The following is a 21,613-nucleotide window of genomic DNA, read 5'->3' on the forward strand; positions in this document are numbered from 1 at the left end:
CACTAGTTCTATGTTATCCTACTTTCTTATCCACCCTACACACTAGGGGTAATTTACAGAGGCCAATTAACATACAAACCTGCATTTCTTTGGGATGTTAGTGGAAATCATAGCACCTGGAAGAAATGCACACAGTCACAATCTCACATTTGGCCCAGTTAGACAATGGAGAGCCGGAATTTGGTAAGTGGCAGGAAAATGGGGTTGAGAGGGAAAGATAGATTGAATGGCGGAGTAGACTTGATGGGCCAAATAGTCTAATTCTGCTCCTATGACTCGTGAATTTATGAACTAAGTAATGCGGGTAATTGTCTGTATGGATAGCAGCTAAATCTTGCATTCTATCACATAACATTTAGTTTAATCACCAGAGTACCTTTTACCAATTGTGTTTAAAAGATCTTTAAACTAAGAGCTATCCCTCATGGTGACAAAGAGATTAAGTCACAGTTGGCAGAATGCGAAAGGGATTTGAATGTGCGAAAAGTTTTTAATTGCTTGACTGAACAGCCAGATGTCCAGAATTGACGTTTATTGAAGTTTAGTTTAGTTTAGTTTATCAGCGTACATTGGTGCACTGAAAAGCTTTTTGTTCCGTGCTGTCTAGTCAGCAGAACGACTATACTATAGAAAGACTATAGGGTGAATGCATGGTCTTTTACCCAGGATAGAGGAATCAAAAACACGAGGATGTAGGTTTATAGTGAGAGGGACAAGATGTAATAAGAACCTGAATGTTTCCTCACAGAAGGTGGTGGGTATGTGGAACGAGCTGTCAGAGGAGGTAGCTGAGGAGGATACTATAGCAGCATTTAAGACACATGGACAGTTGCATGGACAGGAAATGTTAAGATGGATATGGGGCAAATGTGGCAAATGGGACGAGCTTAGATGGGGTATTTCAATCGACATGGATGAGTTGGGCCGAAGGGGCTGTTTCCATGTTCAATTACTCTATGACTCCATGAGCACAGCGGAGTGAAACAATCCAGAGGTTTATGTTTATTATCTATATAACTAAAAGTCTAATCGTGACCACTTCCTGTTTTCGCTGTATATTGATTTTAGAAAAAACACTACCACTTACGACTGTAATTTTTTGGACATCTTACTCAGAGTCCCCTCCGCTCATCAGGGCCTGAAGATTTTTCACATCGATGAAAAATAAAAGGCTTATTAATGTTTAAAAAATGTTGAGATTCTCTCTCATGTCAATCACTCCATGAAGACCACACCCCTTCCGGAAGTGTGGATGTGGCAGTCTGCAAGATGGGGGAGGGGGAGGGAGAAGTCACAGCTCTCAGTCTGAGCTGTGAATCAACAGAATACGCTGAATGTCTACTGAACTGTGTGTGGTTTTTATGGTGGTTTTACCCTGATTGAAATGGTATGAAACTGCATTTGAATTTGGTGGCCTTGCACCCTGCATGAAATAGCATGAAACAGCACTGGAATTTAGTTGCCTTGCACCCTGCTTGAAGGTATGAAACTGCATTTGAATTTGGTGGCCTTACACCCTGCATGAAATTGTATGAAACTGCACTTGAGTTTGGTGGCCTTGCACCCTGCTTGATGTGGTATTTCAAGGGATAGCCGTACCAACTGCCAGCCAGCCCGCCAGCCGTGAGTGAGTAAGCTGCCAGCACACCAGGCTCGAATGACTGAGCTGCCAGCCCAAGAATCCGTTTGGCCCACAATGTCCATACTAGCCCTCTGGAAACCTGTCCCTTCAGCCCTCAACACCCATACTAGCACTCCAAAGCCCCCCCCCCCCCCCCCCCCCCCCCCACTGGCCACCAATATTGGGATTGGTGGAGAGGTGGAATATTGCGTTGGGGGACCAGCCCTCCCATGTGAACATGGGACCCGTCAGGTCCCACCTAGTTTAGTTGTTACATGGAAACATAGAAAATAAGTGCAGGAGCAGGCCATTCTGCCCTTTGAGCCAGCACTACCATTCAATATGATCATGGCTGATCTTCCAGAATCAGTACCCCATTCCTACTTTCTCTCTATATCTCCTGATTCTGTTAGCCCTGAGAGCTATATCTAACTCTCTCTTGAAAACATCCAGTGAATTGACCTCCACTGACTTCTGTACCAGAGAATTCCACAGATTCACAATTCTCTGGGTGAAAAGGTTTTCCCTCATCTCAGTCCTAAATGGCCTACCCCTTATTCTTAAACTGTGATCCCTGGTTCTGGGCTTCCCCAACATCAAGAACATTTTTCCAGCATCTAGCCTGTCCAAACCCTTCATAATTTTATATGTTTTATATGTTTCTATAAGATCCAAGGCTCAGTAAAAAGCTTTGTTTGCCTGCTATTGAAACAAATCAGGTAATGTTGTACATAAATCCAATCAAGCCAAACTCATGTACAACAGGTAGAGCAAAGGGGAAGATAGAGTATACAGAATATAGCCTTCATTTTTATAGTGCATCAGGTCCACATAAAAATTCCAATGTCTGCAATGGGATAATGCTGAATTGTTCAATTGTTTTAGTTTATGGAACGATCGTTCAGAAGCCTGATAACCGAAGGGAAGAAGCTCTTCCAGCGTCTGGTGATGGGTGCTTTCAAACTTCTGTATCTTCTGCTGGAAGGGAGTAGGGAGAAGAAGGAATTACCGGGGTTGGACAAGCCATAATCAATAGCTAGCTTGCGTACACTTACTTTGTGAATTATTTTGCTGGGCCTGTTGTTTTTGGAGCTCCTGCAGTATATGTTGTACCCCTTGAGAAAAGAACAGAATGGAATTCATTGGTAAGACACACTCAATGATAATGAGACCAGATTGCAAGGAGCCTCTCCAGTGGATTGAGGGGAAATGTTGTCAAGAGATTAATATTGGACTTTTTGTTTAAATGTAGGAGCAAGGCCAATCGGTCTCGTAATGCAACAATGGATGGCAAACCATTCTGGTTGAGGCATTTGACTGAGCTTTGTCAGCTTGATGGAAATTATATTAATTTCACTGCTTGAACATGCATTAAATTTGCCATTAGGGCAAGCTGCTTTAGAGCAAGATAGAAAGTCTTGCTCTAAAGCAGATTAATTTAATATTCATACTGCTCCCATTGAAAGCACCTTTCAAAAAACATTGTTGAACTATTAAATGTTAAGAGACCATACAGTGCAGGTGATACATTGAATATCATTTTGATAATAAGCTGAAATAAAAGCAGATAATATTACAAACTCAGCAGGTCGGGCAGCATCAGTGTGGAGAGAAGTGAACTTAATGTTGCAGATTAATTACTTTTCAGCAGAACAAACCAAGTGTATGCATTGCAAGCAGTGACTCAAAAATGTATCCAATCCATACCAATTGCCAGCTTGCATCCACTGACTTGGTCAATTATTTTGAGCTCCAAGAGTTGCAAGTGTGATTGTGTGCAACATATTACTTTCATGCTGAGGACATTTCTGCAGTTGTACAGAGCCCTAGTGAGACCACACCTATTGGAGTATTGTGTGCAGTTTTGGTCCCCTAATTTGAGGGAGGACATTCTTGATATTCAGGGAGTGCAGCGTAGGTTTACAAGGTTAATTCCCGGGATGGCGGGACTGTCATATGCTGAGAGAATGGAGCAGCTGGGCTTGTACACTCTGGAGTTTAGAAGGATGAGAGGGATCTCATTGAAACACATAAGATTGTTAAGGGCTTGGACATGCTAGAGGCAGGAAACATGTTCCCGATGTTGGGGGAGACCAGAACCAGGGATCACAATTTATGAATAAGGAGTAAGCCATTTAGAACGGAGACGAGGAAACACTTTTTCTCACAGAGAATGGTGAGTCTGTGGAATTCTCTGCCTCAGAGGGCGGTGGAGGCAGGTTCTTTGGATGCTTTCAAAAGAGAGCTAGATAGGGCTCTTAAAAATAGAGGAATCAGGGGATATGGGGAGAAGGCAGGAACGGGGTACTGATTGGGGATGATCAGCCATGATCACATTGAATGGCGGTGCTGGCTCGAAGGGCCGAATGGCCTACTCCTGCACCTATTGTCTATTGTCTATTGTCATGTGAACCGAGGTACAGTGAAAAGCTTTCTCCAGCACTTTGTAGAGACTGGATTGTCACCTTGTCATCGTGGAGAAGCTTGTGAGATCCTGGGAGCGATGCCATCTGGAGAAATGCTCCTGGTAGGGCCACCCATGGCGGTATGGTCGAGGGGGAGGTCCCTTACAAAGAGCAATCCAACCAAGACCTCAACGGTGGAACAGGCGGAGGACGATGGCTGACCTTAGTGGAGCGCCATAATGGCTGGGAAGACGGAGGAAGGCTGCAACAGAAAAGTGTCGCCGGTCGTCTTGGGCTAAATGCCACTGGATCTATCAAGGACCGTGGCTGTCTGTGCACTAGTCTCCCTGTGTTATACAAAGTCATGCACAGTTGTCCTCTATGAGAGGCGAGTCAAACTCGTTTTGAGTGACCGCTGATGATGATGGAGACTGGAGAAGGGTCTCAACCGAAACATCACCCTTCCATGTTCCTCAGAGATTGTGCCTGACTCGTTGAGTTATTCCAGCACTTTGTGGAGTCGGAAGAAGTTTCAAGGTCAATGTCAGTTTATTATCACATGTACCAATTAAGGTACAGTGAAATTCGAATCACCATACAGCCATATTAGAAATTTAAAGAAAAGCAACAAGATACATGACTACATTAAAGTTTACATAAACATCCACCACAGCGGATCCCCACGTTCCTCACTTTGATCGAAGTCAATAAGATCCAATCTCCTTTATTCTCCTGTGATCGCGGCAGTCAAACCATCCGCAGTTGGGGCGATCGAAACTCCCACGTCGGGGCGGTCGAAACTCCTGCGGCTTGGAGTCCCCGATGTTGGTCTCTAACCAGAGACCGCTGACACCGCAATGTTAGAGTCCCGCAGGCTCCCATGGTTGGAGATGCAAAGACGACCCCCAGACAGGGATTGCAAACTCCATGATGGTGAGTCCGCAGGCCCCCACGATGGAGCTCCTGGTCAATCTCTAGCAAAGGCTGCCAACTCCACAATGTTAGGCCGCAGTGCGGACGGAGATACGATATGGAAAAAAATCACATCTCCATCGATGTAAGTTTCCGCCAACTTCCCCCCCCACCACACACATAAAATAAGCTAAAGAACACAAAAAAAACATACATTTAACATACAAAACAGGCACAAAGAAGGAAAGGACAGACAGACTGTTGGCGAGGCATCCATTGCTGGTGCCACGCAACGGTCCTGACCCAAAATTTCACCTATCCATGTTCTTAATCTGAGGGTGGTGATTATGTGGTGTGAGCTGCCAGAGGAGGTAGTTGAGGCAGGTACTAAAACAACATTTAAAATACATTTGGACAGATCCTTGGATAAGAAATGCTTAGAGGGATATGGGTCAAATGTGTGCAGGTGGGACTAGCTTAGATGGGGGCATCTTGGTCAGCGTAGATGTGTTGGGTGGAAGGGCCATTTACCGAGCTGCAGGACTCTATGCCTCTGACTCTAGCGAAGCAAACCACTGCCGCAAACCACAATGTTTTGAGGCCAACTTGTTCTTTCTTGAACTCTAAGCTCTATATAATACCCTTTATTTTATAATTCAGGGAAGCTTTCATTATTATCGAAAGATTTATCGATAACCTTGACAGCTGGGAGTATACGTTAATTATTAGAGGATTAGCCTTTGTGCTTTAAAAGGAACTATATCAATAATAATCCCTTCGCTCGACACATTTGGAGTTCTGAGATTCAAATTTGGTTTAAATATACTTTGTGTTGAAAACTTTGTGTCACCTCTTCTGTACAAATTTAATTTTCTGTCCAGCTTGTCTCGTAGGTTTAGTAAGACAAATTATGATTATTGTTGATGAGACAAAGCATCTGTCTAACCATGAGGCATCCTCACTTACGCCTTCATATCCATTAAAGTTGAGTGTAAAAATTGGTGCCTTAAAAACCCATCAATAATGCTGTAAAAATCAGGAAGCATCTATGCAGGGAGTTAATTTTCACACCAGTACAAACATGTATTTCTAATCATCACAAATTCAGCTGATTGAACTTTGCTTATTATATTGCTTCGATGTCTAGTGTGTTTACAGGCCTGTTATGCTGCTACAAATAAGAATTCCACTGCTCTATTGTCAGTACATATGACAATTAAACATTTGTGATACCACTTTTCATTTTTTAGTTTACCTTGTTATTGTCACATCTACCCAAGTGTTGTGAAAAGGCTTTTCATTGTGTGCTATCCAGTCAGTGGAAAGACTATACATGATTACAACATGATTATTGTCAACTCGTCCCTTCCCACCCGAACCACCCCCTCCCCGGGTACCGCAGGAGATGCAACACCTGTCCCTCCCCTCTCAAGTCCATCCAAGAACCCCAACAGTCCTTTCCGGCGAAGCAGAGGTTCACATGCACCTCCTCCAACCTCATCTACTGTATCCGCTGTTCCAGATGTGGACTCCTATATATCGGCAAGACCAAGCGCAGGCTTGGCGATTGTATCGCTGAAAGCCTCCGCTCAGTCCACCTAAACCTACCTGATCTCTTTAACTCCCCCTCCCATTCCCACCCTGACCTTTCTGTCTTGGGCCTCCTCCATTGTCAGAGTGAGGCCCAGCACAAATTGGAGGAACAGCACCTCATATTTCGCTTGGGCAGCTTACACCCCAGCGGTATGATTATTTACTTCTCTAACTTCAAGTAACCATTGCTTTCCCTCTCTCTCCATCCCTCCCCCTTCCCAGTTCTCTGACCAGTCGTACTGTCCCCGACTACATTTTATCTCTGTTTGCTTTGTTGTTACCTTCTCCCAGCTAACAATGATCTATTCTACATTTTCCTTAATCTACAGTATATTCCCTTTGTCCTGTTTTCATACCTTCCACTTCCTTATCCTATGTATCTCCCTCTCGCCTGACATCAGTCTGAAGAAGGGTCTCGACCTGAAACGTCACCCATTCCTTGTCTCCAGATATGCTGCCTGTCCCGCTGAGTTACTCCAGCATTTTGTGTCTATCTTCAGTTGAAACCAGCATCTGCAGTTCCTTCATACACTTTACAATCAAGCCGTCCACAGTGTACAGATATTGGATAAAGGGAATAATGTTTAGTGCAAGATAAAGTCCAGTAAAATCTGATTAAAGATAGTTAGATCTCCAATGAGGTAGATGTGAGGTCAGGACCGCTCTCAGTTGCCTGATAACAGCTGGGAAGAAACTGTAGCTGAATCTGGAGGTGTGCGCTTTCACACTTCTGTACCCCTCGCCTGATGGGGAGAAGAGGGAGTGACTGGAGTGAGACTGGTCTTTAATTATGCTGGAAGCCTTGCTGAGACAGCGTGGTGTAGATGAAAGGGAGGATGGTTTGCATGACGGTCTGAGCTCCGAAATTTAATATTGTAATGTCAATGGCATGAATTGCAGAAGCAAAATATATTGACACAACCTTTTAGCAGATTTAATGACTGACCAAGGATGAGTTTAGTTTGGGAATTTAAACGCTAAGATCCATAGATGCTGAGAAACTAAAACAAACAGCATCTACCAGAAATACTCCACAGATTGGGCAGCATCTGTGGGGAGAGGTACGAGCAACATTTCAGGTTCAGGACAATTCATCAGAACTGAGCGAAGTGAGAAAGCAGCCGTGTTTTAAGTTGCCAAAGGGAGAAGGGGTGGAAGATTTAAAATTACAAGTGGCATAGATAAGTTAAACAAGTTTATCCCATGACAGGGGAGTTTGGAACTAGAGGGCACAGGTTTATGGTGATTCGGGGAAATTTGAATGAGATTTGAGATGTCAGTTTATAACATACGCAGCCAATGGTAGTTCTCTGGAACATGAATCCTAAGGAGTTATGGAGGAAGATACATTTCTGATCTTTAAACAACACGTGGTCACAGGGAGAACGTACAAACTCTGTATAGACAGCACCCATGGTTTGGATCAGCACTGGGTCTCTGATGCTGTAAGGCAGCAACTCTACAGTTGCGCCACTCAAATGGAATAGCAAAGACAGCCATCATGGTTAGCATGTAAATGGTGGCCAACAGGGCTGGTTTTAGTGCAGTATAATTCTTTGTTTATTTTCAGATGATAAATGTTTGCATAGATTTCTTTTGATTGTAACTGGGCGATGTTACAGCAGCAAAAACTCTCATTCTCAGCAGGGGTAGGAATATGTGGTGGGCATATGAATTGAGTCTGTTACAGAGATGGACCCCATGGTTATGAAATATTAATAGTGGAGGAGGGTAGCAGTATTTTTATTTGTTCCGGGATTTATTTGAAGGGAATATCTATTCATCCTGTTGACGATATTAACTCTATAAGGTACCAACTGAGATGGTGAACAAAAGAGGGCACCAATTGCTGGAGTAACTCTGCGGGTCAGGCAACATCTCGAGAACATGGATAGATGATGTTTTGGGATGGGACCATTCTTCCGACTGATTCCTTCATTGAGGGGGCTGCAGGGAGATAGGAATTGGGAAGTGAGGAGGAGCAGGACAAAGTCTGGCAGGTAATGGGTTAATATGGGTGAGGGGATTCTTTGATGGGCAGATGGTTGGCCAAAGACCAGAGATAAGAAGACAGAAGGTGTGAGATAAAAGGATTGAAGAGTTGTGATATGTGAAGCTAGAGGAAGCAATTAAGGTGGAAGTGGAAGGGGAATGCAGAAGTAGGTGTGAGTCAAAGGAGAGGTGGGAGGGGGGTAGTTTGAGGAGAAAATGGAGATTGGAAGGGTTTTGTGGATAATTAAATATTCATATCATTGGGCTGTAAACTTCTTCATTATGTGCTCCACCTTTCCTGAGGTCATCTGCTGCCAATCCTGATATTTTTATGACCTTTTCTGCCCTCCAGTTTATTTCCCCCCCCAACCCCATCCCGTAATGTCACCTATCCTTCTTCTCCAGAGATGCTGCCTGAACCCCTGAGTAACTCCAGCATTTTTGTGTCAACATCTTCAGTCTAATGACTGCATGTGGTTTGTACGTTCTCTCCGTGACCGCATGAGTTTTCTCTGGGCGCTACGGTTTCCTCTCACACTCCAAAGACGTACATGTTTGTAAGTTATTTGGCTTCTGTAAAATTGTAAATTGTCTCTAGTGTGTAGTGTAGTGCTAGTGTACGGAGATCGCTCATTGGCGCAGACTAAATGGGCCGAAGGACCTGTTTCCATACAGTGTCTCTGAACCCAGTCATTTTCACTGTGTTCCTTTGTGTTCGTGGTCCCAGCAATTCTCTCTTTCTGTCCCGCGTTACGTGGCACGATCCTCCCAAAGCCTGTCGGGATACGTGACGTCACATCACGGCCTACGATCCACAGTTGGAGAGTGGGACAAAGAAAGGCAGTGGTGTGACTGATTTGTTGGATGTTGTCAAGCATCCAAGCAGAAACAGCTGTCATGTTTTCACATGAAATTGTCCAGGGGTAGCATGGATGTGCACAAGGGAAGATGGGCAGTGACAGACCCTGGAGGGATCGCAGGAGCAAGTTTGTGACAACGAGGAGCATTGTAAGCGCTTCTCTAACCATGACAAGAAGGATATGATCAGAACCAGATGAAGTTCCAGCCATCTATTTGATGTGGAGAGACAGTGATAACATGGTCAATCATGCAAATGACTGCACACAGGTCAAACCATTTTCCAGTCATGACCCTGCAGTAAGACACAAAATGCTGGAGTAACTCATCGATTAATCAGTATCTCTGGAGAAAAGGAATAGGTGATGTTACATAACCCTTCTGCAGACTGCAGTCACCTATTCCTTTTCTCCAGAGATGCTGCCTGACCCACTGACGTATTTCAGCATTTTATGTCTATCTTCAATATAAACCATTATCTGCAGTTCCTTCTAACACATGGCCTACAGTCACTTACCCAGCTCTGAACATCCTATTCAGCCAATGGCTCTTTATCCTGAAATGTTAACTCTGCTTCTCTTCCAATGTAATTTAAATGATGTTAAAGTACCTGCCTCAACTACCTCTTCTGATAGCTCGTTCCATATACTCACCACCTTCTGAGTGAAAAGATTGTCTCTCAGGTTCCAATTACATCTTTCTCCTCTCACTTTTAATCGATGTCGTCTGGTTCTTGATTCCCCTACTGTGGGTAACAGACTCTGTCCAGACATCCACCACTTTATTTCTAATTTATCACATCTCTCCATTTCTTTCTCCTAATCTGCAAGCAATGGCTATCATTATTGTTTCGAGAGTGAATCAAAGCTGAATGGTTTTACCTTTTGCATGTTTACTTTCATATTCGATAACATTCCTGGGCAAAGTTCCTGTCAAGCATTTTGTTCTTGTGAGAACAGATTAACTAGTCCATTCTGGCAAATATTAAATTGATATAGAGAAACAAGAAACTCCAGAGTGTTGGAGTTACACAGGGTGTCAGGCAGCATCTCTGGAGAACATGATTCATTGCCACTTTATGTGCAAACGTGACAGTGAAAATCTTTGCTTACAAACAGTTCAATGATGTATTAGAAGCCATACCTAAGCACAATCCCTGATTAGCAAAGTGTACAGAAATTGTCAACTGAAACCGGGGTGGAAAATTGCAACCTTCACGTGGTCCGCCCTGTTTCGACTAATGCAATCAACTCGACGTGCACAAACGGAAGATCAAATAGAACAAGTTGTCCAACAACTTTAGGCTGTGCACGCCACACGAAAGAAGAAGAAGTCAACTTAAACCGCATACAAAAGTGCTAGGTTATGGTGCCATTTCAAAGTCCAGTCCGCACTCTAGGTCTACTGAATGGAACCCGATCCAGGCGAGCCCCAGGCTGCTGCAGGGCCTCCAGCTGCGACCTTCTTTGTACGTGTGGATCGAACGTCCCTCTCCTTGCCTGTCCACCCTTGCGCCCCTGGGGCGCCTCCTGCAGTAAACCATGAGGTTGCAGCAGGCTAGACCATGGTCCCTCTCGTAGGTGACATTTTGGGTTGGGACCCTACATCAGATTCCCTTTGCAAAATGGCTTTGCCAATTGATATATCAGACATGAACATACATAGTATTTGCAGGCTGTTTGAAATTATTTATCTTTAATTAAAGTTTTTGGGATTAAAGGGAAAATGAAGGCACAACAACCTTTGGCTAAAAAATAGATAAAAGCATAATTTTGTTAATCAAGTTAATTTGCGATCCATTAGTATTTGCACTTAAATAATTTAAAACAAATGTCTTCATATCATTTAGTTTAGAAAATGCAATGCGGAGAAGGACCCTTTAGCCCACCTAGTCCGTGTCAACCAGCGATCCCAGTAAACCAGCACTATCCTACATTCTGGGGCCAAGTTACTATGTTTTAGCGAAGCCAATTAATCGACAAACCTGTGGGCCTCTGGAGTATGGTAGGAAACCGGAGCACCTGGAGAAAACCCACATGATCATAGGGAGAACTTACAAACTCCGTACGGGCAGCGCCTATAGTCAGGGTTGAACCTGGGTCTCTGGCGCTGTAATGCACCAACTCTACCGCTGCGCCACCCTGCCGTGTCATAGCGTGTGTTCTGTTAATTAGATTGGAGCACATGTCAGCGTCATTTACACCCTGCCTTTTCATCAGACTCCCCGAGATTACTCTAACAAAATTTTATCTTCTGAAGTTAATTATTTCCCTAATGGCTTATTTAACAGTCACCATCGTACTGCAGGTGAATGTTGGGTATTATAATGATTTAGGATCCTTTTTAAATCAGAGTGATACACCTGGATTCCATTAGAAAAGGTGATTAAACTGCCCAGAGCCCTAATAAGGAAATTATATTGAAATAACACTAATTAATAATAGGCAAAAGTCATTTAAAAGTCTTGCATTTTGAGTCCAGATGGCATCACTGAGTAAAATACATTTCTTTGCCACCTGATGGTTTGAACCTAGACCAGGGATTAATGATTTGTATCAATATGGTGATTATTTTATGGGGATGGCACTCCCGATTCATTCTTCACTGCCAACAATCCGATTTATTTCTCTACAGAACTTAGCCTGCAGCTTAGAACAGTCATAGAGTCTTAAAGTTATAGAGTCATCCAGCGTGGAAACAGGCTCTTTGGCCCAATTTGACCATGCTAACCAAACTGCTCCATCTACACTAGTCCCACTTGCCTGCATTTAGACAATAGGCAATAGACAATAAGGGCAGGAGTAGGCTATTTGGCCCTTTGAGCCAGCACTGCCATTTAATGTGGTCATGGCTGATCATCCACAATCGGTACCCCGTTCCTGCCTTCACACCACATCCCCTGACTCTGCTATCTTTATGAACTCTATCTATTTGGCCTATATCCTTCCACCTGACCAAATAACATTTAAACGGTGTGATAGCACCTGCCTCAACTATGTCCTCTGGCAGCTTGTTCCATACACCCGCCACCCTTTGTGTAAAAAAGCTACCCTTGAGGTCCTTATTAATATTTCCCCCCCCCCCCCCTCACCTTAAACCTATGTCCTCTGGATCTTGATTCCCCAACTCTGGGTAAAAGAGTACGCACTTACCCTATCTATTCGCCTCATGATCTTATACACTTCTATAAGATCATCTTCCATCCTCCTACCCTCCAAGGAATAAAGTCCTCGACTGCTCAACTATAGCTCAGGCCCTCGAATCCTAGCAAAATCCTTGTAAATCTTCCCTGCACCTTTTCCACCTTAACAGCATCTTTCCTACAACATGGCGACCAAAACTGAACTCAATACTACAAATATGGCCTCACCAATGTCTTGTACAACTGTAACAAAACCTCCCAACTTCTATACTCAATATCGACTGACGAAGGCCAATGTGCCCCAAAAGCCTTTTTGACCACCCTATCTACCTGTGACGCCACCTTCAAGGAACTATATACCTGCACTCCTAGATCCCTCTGCTTGACAGCATTCCTCAGATCCCTGCCATTCATTGTGAAGGTCCTGCCCTGGTTTGACTTCCCGATATGCAACACCTTGTGCTCACCTCTATTAAACTCCATTAACTGCTCAGCCTATCTGCCCAAACAATTAAGATCCTGCTGTAATTTTTGATTCCCATCGTCGCTATCTACGATGCCACCCACTTCCATGACATCTGCAACCTTGCTAATCATGCCTTGCACATTCTCATCCAAATCATTGATATAAACTACAAACAGCAATGGGTCCAGCACCGATCCCTGAGACACACCTTCCAAGAAGCCAGTATGGGACTAAAATTAGCCATTGAACAAGATCCTACTTGACATTGAGTTAAAGGATTTGGGTTGGACCAGAAAAATCTGTCACGTCAACTCAAGCAAAAATCGAGATGCTGCAGGAACTCAGCAGATCAATTAGCATCTGTGGAGGCACATGGGCAATCAATGTTTTGAGATGAAACTGGGTGGCGCCGAGATGCAGCGGCAGAGTTGCTGTTTTACAGAGCCAGAGATGCGGGTTCGATCCTGACTATGAATTCTCTCTGTACAGGGTTTGTGTGTACTCACATGACCATGTGGGTTTTCTCCGGGTGCTCCGGTTTCCTCCCACACCAAAGACGTATAGGTTTATAGGTTTATTAGCATCAGTAGTTGTAAAATTCTCCCTAGTGCGTTAGATAGTGATCGCTGGTCGACGTGGATTTGGTGACCTCTTTCCACGCTGTATCTCTAAAGTCTAAAGTGCAGTCTAAATGAGAACATTCTTCCGGACTGTGCCAATTCTGTGTAAAGCTATTGACTTAGTCCCACTGACCAGCTCGAGCTCCGTCTATGTAATTAATTCCTTTCTGAAAGTTATCATTGAATCTGTTTCCACCATTCCTTCAGGCATCTCATTCTAGATCACCTTAGTGTGTAAAGAATAATCCCTCGTGTCAAAAGTGCTGGAGTAACTCAACATCTCGGACAGATTCGCTGGAGAACATCGATAGGTGATGTTTTGGGTCGGGAATTTTTGGGTCAGAAAAAGACGACCCGTCGTGTTACTCCAACACTTTGCCCTTTTGTGTAAACCAGCAACACAATTCCTTGTTTCTACAATCCCTCATGTGACCTCTAGTCGTCATCAATAACATTGATTCTTGTAACTGACCCTTCTGGGATTTATTTGTGAAAGTTTAGTTTGTATTAGTTTAGTTTTAGTATTAGTTTAGTTTATATTTGTTTAGTTTAGTTTTGAGATACAGCACAAAACAGGCCCTTCGGCCCATCGAGTCCACGCCGTCCAGTGATCCCCGTACGAACCATCTTACACACTAGGGACAACTTACAATCTTTACTGAAGCCAATTAATCTACAAACCTGTATGTCTTTGGAGTGGGGGAGGGAACTGGAGCACCCGGAGAAAACCCACATGGTCACAGGGAGAACGTATAAAATCCGTACAGACAGCATCCGTAGTCAGGATCAAACCAGGGTCTCTGATGCTGTATTGCAGCAACTCTACTGCTGTGCCACTGTGCCACCCCTGAATTTGTATGCTGTTGAAGTTGTTATCTGGCACAATCTTACTGAATGGCGAAGCAGACTCAGGGGAGGGTATGGAGTTTGAGGAACAGCAAGGGGTGCGATGAGAGGTGTGCACTGTGCCCTATTTCTAGTCCAGTTCTGAATATTTTTGTATTCATTTGACACTTTTTTTCTCCCCAAACAAGAGGAAATATATTTTTTCAACAAATGCTCCATGCTATATTTATCATTGATGACACCACCACAGGGTGTCACAGCCTGCTGCATAGAACAGTGTGGGACTAGAATTGGCCCTTGAATAAAATCCTTGTTGCGACTGAGTTGAAGGGTTGGGGCGAGACCAAGAAAAATCTGTTATGTTAACACAGGCAACGGTTGGTAAAATTTCAATTCCAATTTACTTCACTGACTTGGAAAAATAGCACTAGTGTTGGTTATCAATCCTCAAACTCACAGCAGTTCCTTGTGGGCACTTTTGAACATAGGCTGAAATATAGAGAAGACATACATCTTGGTCATTCCATCTTCTTCCCTCCAACTTATGGGCGGATGATACAAAAGTGTGCTACCACTTATTAGGAATAGTTTAATTCAGACTACGGAATGGATCTCTCATAAGCTGTGGATGTATTCCCAATCTCCCAAATCAGTATAGAGTTTGCACTTTTTCTTAACTTGCATTTCTGGAATTGTTTGAAGATGTAACTAGGAAAATCAGATTCAGATTCAGATTCAATTTTAATTGTCATTGTCAGTGTACAGTACAGAGACAACAAAATGCATTTAGCATCTCCCTTGAAGAGCGACATAGCAAACGATTTGAATAAAAAATAAATAATAAGTGTCCGGGGGGGGGGGGGGGGGGCGGTGATTGGCAGTCACCGAGGTACGTTGTTTAGTAGAGTGACAGCCGCCGGAAAGAAGCTGTTCCTCGACCTGCTGGTTCGGCAACGGAGAGACCTGTAGCGCCTCCCGGATGGTAGGAGGGTAAACAGTCCAGGTTGGGGTGAGAGCAGTCCTTGGCGATGCTGAGCGCCCTCCGCAGACAGCGCTTGCTTTGGACAGACTCAATGGAGGGGAGCGTGGAACCGGTGATGCGTTGGGCAATTTTCACCACCCTCCGCAGTGCCTTCTGGTCGGAGACAGAGCAGTTGCCATACCATACTGTGATGCAGTTGGTAAGGATGCTCTCGATGGTGCAGCGGTAGAAGTTCACCAGGATCTGAGGAGACAGATGGACCTTCTTCAGTCTCCTCAGGAAGAAGAGACGCTGATGAGCCTTCTTGATCAGAGTAGAGGTATTGTGGGTCCAAGAGAGGTCATCGGAGATGTTGACTCCCAGGAACCTGAAGCTAGAAACACGTTCCACCTCCGTCCCGTTAATGTGGATGGGGGTGTGCGTGCCACCTCTGGACTTCCTGAAGTCTACAATGAGCTCCTTGGTCTTCTTGGAGTTAAGGGCCAGGTTGTTGTCAGCGCACCATGCTGCTAAGTGCTGGACCTCCTCCCTGTAGGCCAGCTCATCGTTGTTGCTGATGAGGCCAATCACCGTTGTATCATCTGCATACTTGATGATGGTGTTAGTACCATGTACAGGTGTGCAGTCATAGGTGAAGAGGGAGTAGAGGAGGGGGCTCAGCACACAGCCCTGAGGAACGCCGGTGTTCAGGGTGAGGGTTGAAGAGGTGTGCTTGTCTAACCTCACAGACTGGGGTCTGTTGGTTAGAAAGTCCAGTATCCAGTTGCAGAGGGAGGGGTCGATGCCCAGGTTACCGAGTTTGGTGATCAAGATGGACAAGGGAGAGCCAGTGGATGTAATGTACCTGCTCTTTCAGAAAGCATTTGATAAGATCTCACATAGGAGATTAGTAGGCATAATTAGGGCACATGGTATTTGGGGGTAGAGTGCTGACATGGATAGAGAAGTGGTTGGCAGACAGGAAACAAAGAGTAGGGATTAACGGGTCCCTTTCAGAATGGCAGGCAGTGACATAGAAACATAGAAAATAGGTGCAGGAGTAGGCCATTCGGCCCTTCGAATCTGCACCGCCATTCATTATGATCGTGACTAGTGAAGTGCCGCAAGGCTCGGTGCTGGGACAGCAGCTATTTCCCATATACATCAATGATTTGGATGAAGGGATTCAAAGTAACATGAGCAAATTTACAGATGACACAAAGCTGGGTGGCAGTGTGAACTGTGAGGAGGATGCTATGAGAATGCAAGGTGACTTGGACAGGTTGGGGGAGTGGGCAGATGCATGGCAGATGAAGTTTAATGTGGATAAATGGGAGGTTATCCACTTTGGTAGCAAAAACAGGAAGGTAGATTACTATCTAAATGGCGTGAAGTTGGGAAAAGGGGAAGTATAACGGGATCTGGGGGGTCCTTGTTCATCAGTCTATGAAAGGAAGCATGCAGATACAGCAGGCAGTGATGAAAGCGAATGGCAAGTTGGCCTTTATAACAAGAGGAATCGAATATAGGAGCAAAGTGGTCCTTCAGCAGTTGTTCAGAGCCCTAAGAGACCACACCTGGAGTATTGTGTGCAGTTTTGGTCCCCTAATTTGAGGCAACGACATTCTTGCTATTGAGGGAGTGCAACATAGGTTTACAAGGTTAATTCCCAGGATGGCGGGACTGTCATATGCTGAGAGAATGGAGCAGTTGGGCTTGTACACTCTGGAGTTTAGAAGGATGAGAGGGAATTCTCATTGAAACATATAAGATTGTTAAGGGTTTGGACACGCTAGAGGCAGGAAACATGTTCCCGATGTTGGGGGAGTCCAGAACCAGGGGCCACAGTTTAAGAATAAGGGGTAAACCATTTAGAACGGAGACAAGGAAACACATTTTCTCACGGAGAGTGGTGAGTCTGCGGAATTCTCTGCCTCAGAGGGCGGTGGAGACGGGTTCTCTGGATGCTTTCAAGAGAGAGCTAGATAAGGCTCTTAAAAAATAGCAGAGTCAGGGGATATGGGGAGAAGGCAGGAACGGGGTACTGATTGGGGATGATCAGACATGATCACATTGATTGGCGGTGCTGGCCCAAAGGGCCAAATGGCCTACTCCTGCACCTATTGTCTATTGTCTATTTCCTTGTTGCTCCAAAGCGATATTCTACACTGGTGTTCTTGGCAATAAAGATTGCAAAACAACATTTTTCTCTGTACCTTGGTACTTATGGCACTAATGAACCAAAATCAATTTCTACTTCCTCAAAGGTAATGTGGACTGGGCATAATGTCCTGGTTTCAATTGAAGGACACAGCGTGGACTCAGGCCCTTCAGCCCACTGAGTATGCCAACCCTTTCTACCCATAGAAACATAGAAAATAGGTGCAGGAGTAAGCCATTCGGCCCTTAATATGATCATTCAATATGATCATGGCTGATCATCCTAAATCAGTACCCTGTTCCTGCTTCCTCCCCATATCCCTTGACACCAGTTCCATGTTATCCAACTTTTGCATTCACTCTCTTCACACGAGGGGCAATTTTACAGAGGCCAATTAACCTCCCAATCTTTGGGATGTAAGAGGAAACCAGAGCATCCAGATGAAACTCACATTGTCATATGGTGAAAGTGCAAACTCCACACAGACAGCATCCGAGGCCAGAATTAAACCTAGGTCTCTGGCGCTGAGAGGCAGCAGCATTATCAGTTGTTAATGGTTCTGGCTGATTAATTATTGTGTCCTCTCGCCTCACCCAACCTTTTGGGTGGCACAGAGTTAAGGGGCTGTCCCACTTGGGTGACCTAATCGGCAAGTTTAGAAGAGTTTGAAAAAATGACATGTTGAAGACCTCCTTCGACCTCCTTCGACTTTGTTAAAGACCAGTTTCGACTACCTACGACTAACTTAGGGAAAATTGGACACCGAATAGTGGAGAGTGAAGACGACCTCCTTCGATCTCCATCGACCTCCCTTCGACTATGATGAAGAGTGTCTATGACTACCTTCGACAACCCTCGATTACCTACGACTAACATGCCGACCTACAATGACCTACTACGACTAAACCTACGAGTAAAAAAATATTGTTTTTTCCATGGCGACCTTTTTTTACTCGCGGGCATTTTTTAACATATTGAAAAAACCGCCGTGACCTAGCTGAGGCCTCGAGTACGCGGAGACCAGTCTCGAGCATGAAGGAGAGTTACGAAGACCACCTACGACCTCTTGTCGACCATGCTGCAAGTATGAGTCGAGGGCAAACTCGCCAGAACTAGCGGATTAGGTCACCCAAGTAGGACAGACCCTTCAGAGGTTCGATCCGAACTACAGGTGCTGTCTATACAGAGTTTGAATGTTCACCCTGTGATTACTCTGCTCTGGTTTCCTCCCACACTCCAAAGACGTGCAGGTTTGTAGGTTAATTGGCTTCAGTAAAATTCTAAATTGTCCCTAATGTGTGGGATAGTGCTAATGCACGGGGCGATCGCTGGTCGGCGCGGACTTGGGGGGCCGAAGGGCCTGTTTCTGCACTGTATTTCTAAAGTATAAAGTAAAGTAAACTGTCTTTTGTGCATACTTAGTTAGTTAGTTTAATTTATTGTCACGCGTACCAATTTCGAGTGAAAAGCTTTTGTGTTGCTTACTATCCAGTGAATGTAAAGATTATACATGATTGCAATCAAGGCATCTACAGTGTGCAGATGCAGGATGCAGGATAATGTTGAGTGCAAGATAAAGTCCAGTAACATCCAATTAGAAATAGTCCAAGGGTTTCCATTGAGGTAAATAGTAGCTCAGGACCACTTTCTAGTTGGCGATAGGATGGTTCAGTTGCCTGGTAACAGCTGGGAAGAAATTGCCCCTGTGAATCTGTTGGTGTGGTAGGAACTAGATCCCCTTCCATTATTTTGAACCTTGAGAAATATTCAATGTGGGTAAGAATTATTCAGTCATCTGTAAATTACTTTTTTCTGTTGCTAGGTCATCCAACCAGCCTCGTCTGCAGGGCATTCTTTGGCTACAGCTCAGTAAGCCCCATCATATACTGGATGAAAGGTGATAAGTACATGGAGGAACTGGAAGACACTCAGGTTAAGGAGGGTGAAATCAGGTAACGTTTATTTTACATGGATTATCATTGAAATATTCTTTTTGTGTTAATGACCAGATTCAATGGATCAAACAATCTTTAACTCCAATGTCTATTATTCAGGCATTACATGCTACCTGCTTCTAACAGCTCCTTTATAAGTAGAGTAAGAGTGATTTCAAATGACAGTTCACATTTTTAAGAATTAAATACTTCTCCTCAAGGTTTTGTGCAAGACAATTGTTTGGCACACTATATTAATTTAAGAAGGAACTGCAGATGCTGGAAAATCAAAGGTAGACAAAAATGCTGGAAAAACTCAGCGGGTGAGGCAGCATCTATGGAGCGAAGGAAATAGGCGATGTTTCGGGTCAAGACTATTCTTCAGACTGATGTGAGGGTGGGGGGGGTGGGAAGAAGAAAGGAAGAAGCGGAGACAGTGGGCTGTGGGAGAGCTGGGAAGGGGAGGGGAAAGAAGGAGAAAGCAGGGACTACATGAAATTGGAGAAGTCAATGTTCATACCGCTGTGGTGTAAATTGCTTTAGGTGTCAGCTGCTCTACATTGGTGAGACCAAGCGTAGGCTTGACGATCGCTTTGCCCAACACCTCCGCTCGGTTCGCAATAACTAACCTGATCTCCCGGTGGCTCAGCACTTCAACTCTCCCTCCCATTCCGAATCCGACCTTTCTGTCCTGGGCCTCCTCCATGGCAAGAGTGAGGCCCACCGTAAATTGGAAGAGCAGCACCTCATATTTCACTTGGGTAGTTTAGAATTAGAATTTAGCGGCAAGTTGCATCTAAAGCTGAAACAGGTTGAAGTTGCAATCAGAATTCAATAAACTGCACGTTTGCAGCTGTTTGGATTGTGTTCAAGGTTGTGGAGAAGGAGGGAATGTTGACAGGAAATTAAAGACTGTACAAAGTGATGGAGTAAATCTCCAGAGATGCTGCCTGCCCAGCTGGGTGACACCAGCACTTTGTGTCTATCTTTGGTATAAAACAGCATCTGCACTTCCATGTTTCTACAATTAAACATTGCAGTCAGACCGACTACAGCTGGGTTGCCGTGGTAACATAGTCAGGGTGTGAAATGGAACAATGGAAGAAATAGATTCAGGATTAGGTAAAGAAGGATACAAGGTACTGGAGTAACAAGGTAAGATCTCTGGAGAGCATGGATAGGTGAAGAAGTGTCTCGACCCGAAATATCATTCCTTCTCTCCAGAGATGCTGCCCGTCCCACTGAGTTACTCCAGCATTTTGTGTCTTAACTATGGATAGGTGACGTTGTGGGTCGGCACCCTTCCTCAGATTGATTGTAAGTAGGGGGAGCGAACTTGGATAGAGGAGAACCAGGACATGGCATGAGCCATGGTCATAGTCATACTGTGTGGAAACAGGCCCTCAAGCCCAATTTGCCCTCACCCGCCACCTACATGCCCCGTCTACACGTCCCACCTGCATGTGTATGACCCATATCCCTCTAAATCTACCTTTTCCATTTACCTATCTAAATGGCTCTTAAACGTTGCATTAGTACCTGCCTCAACTACCTCTCTGGCAGCTCGTTCCATACACCCAACACCTTTAGTGTAAAGAAAAGTTACCCTTCAGGTTCCTATTAAATCTTTCCACCCTCACCTTAAAGCTATGTTCTCTCATTCTCGATTCCCCTACCCTGTTTAAAAAGACTCTGTGCATTTACCCGATCTATTCCTCTCATGATTTTATACACTTCTATAAGATCACCCATCATTCTCCTGCACTCCAAGTCCTAGCCTTCTGAACCGCTCGCTGTAGCTCAGGCCTAGTCCTGGCAATATCCTCGTAAATCTTGATATGACCTCCCAACATCTATATAGCCTTATGCCCCACTGATGGATATTGCACATGTTCTATCTGTGAGGGAGGAAACTTTTTAAATCTCTCCCTGCACTGGAGACCCGACCTTTTTTCGTCGGGTTTCCGTTGTCGTTGGGGCCGCAACGAGGAGCGGCCTCCAACAGGAAGAAGCCGGGGACTCTGGTGCTACGACTCACCGTCGCCGTCGCGGGGCTGGCCGAGTCCGGAGCGGGTGGAGCGGTGGAGGAGCGCTGATGCTGC

General features: G+C 44.6%; 1 protein-coding gene across 1 annotated transcript in view; it reads left to right on the forward strand.

The window, feature by feature from the left end:
• Positions 1 to 21,613, forward strand: part of il1rapl2 (interleukin 1 receptor accessory protein-like 2) — an 841,694-nt gene that overhangs the window by 738,957 nt on the left and 81,124 nt on the right. The window contains exon 7 of the mRNA XM_055644012.1: positions 19,400 to 19,529. Within this exon, the coding sequence (XP_055499987.1) occupies positions 19,400 to 19,529 (130 nt within the window). The remainder of the gene's footprint in view (positions 1 to 19,399; positions 19,530 to 21,613) is intronic.

This window comes from Leucoraja erinacea, chromosome 12 (assembly GCF_028641065.1).
Source record: "Leucoraja erinacea ecotype New England chromosome 12, Leri_hhj_1, whole genome shotgun sequence".
Taxonomy (NCBI): Eukaryota; Metazoa; Chordata; class Chondrichthyes; order Rajiformes; family Rajidae; genus Leucoraja; species Leucoraja erinaceus.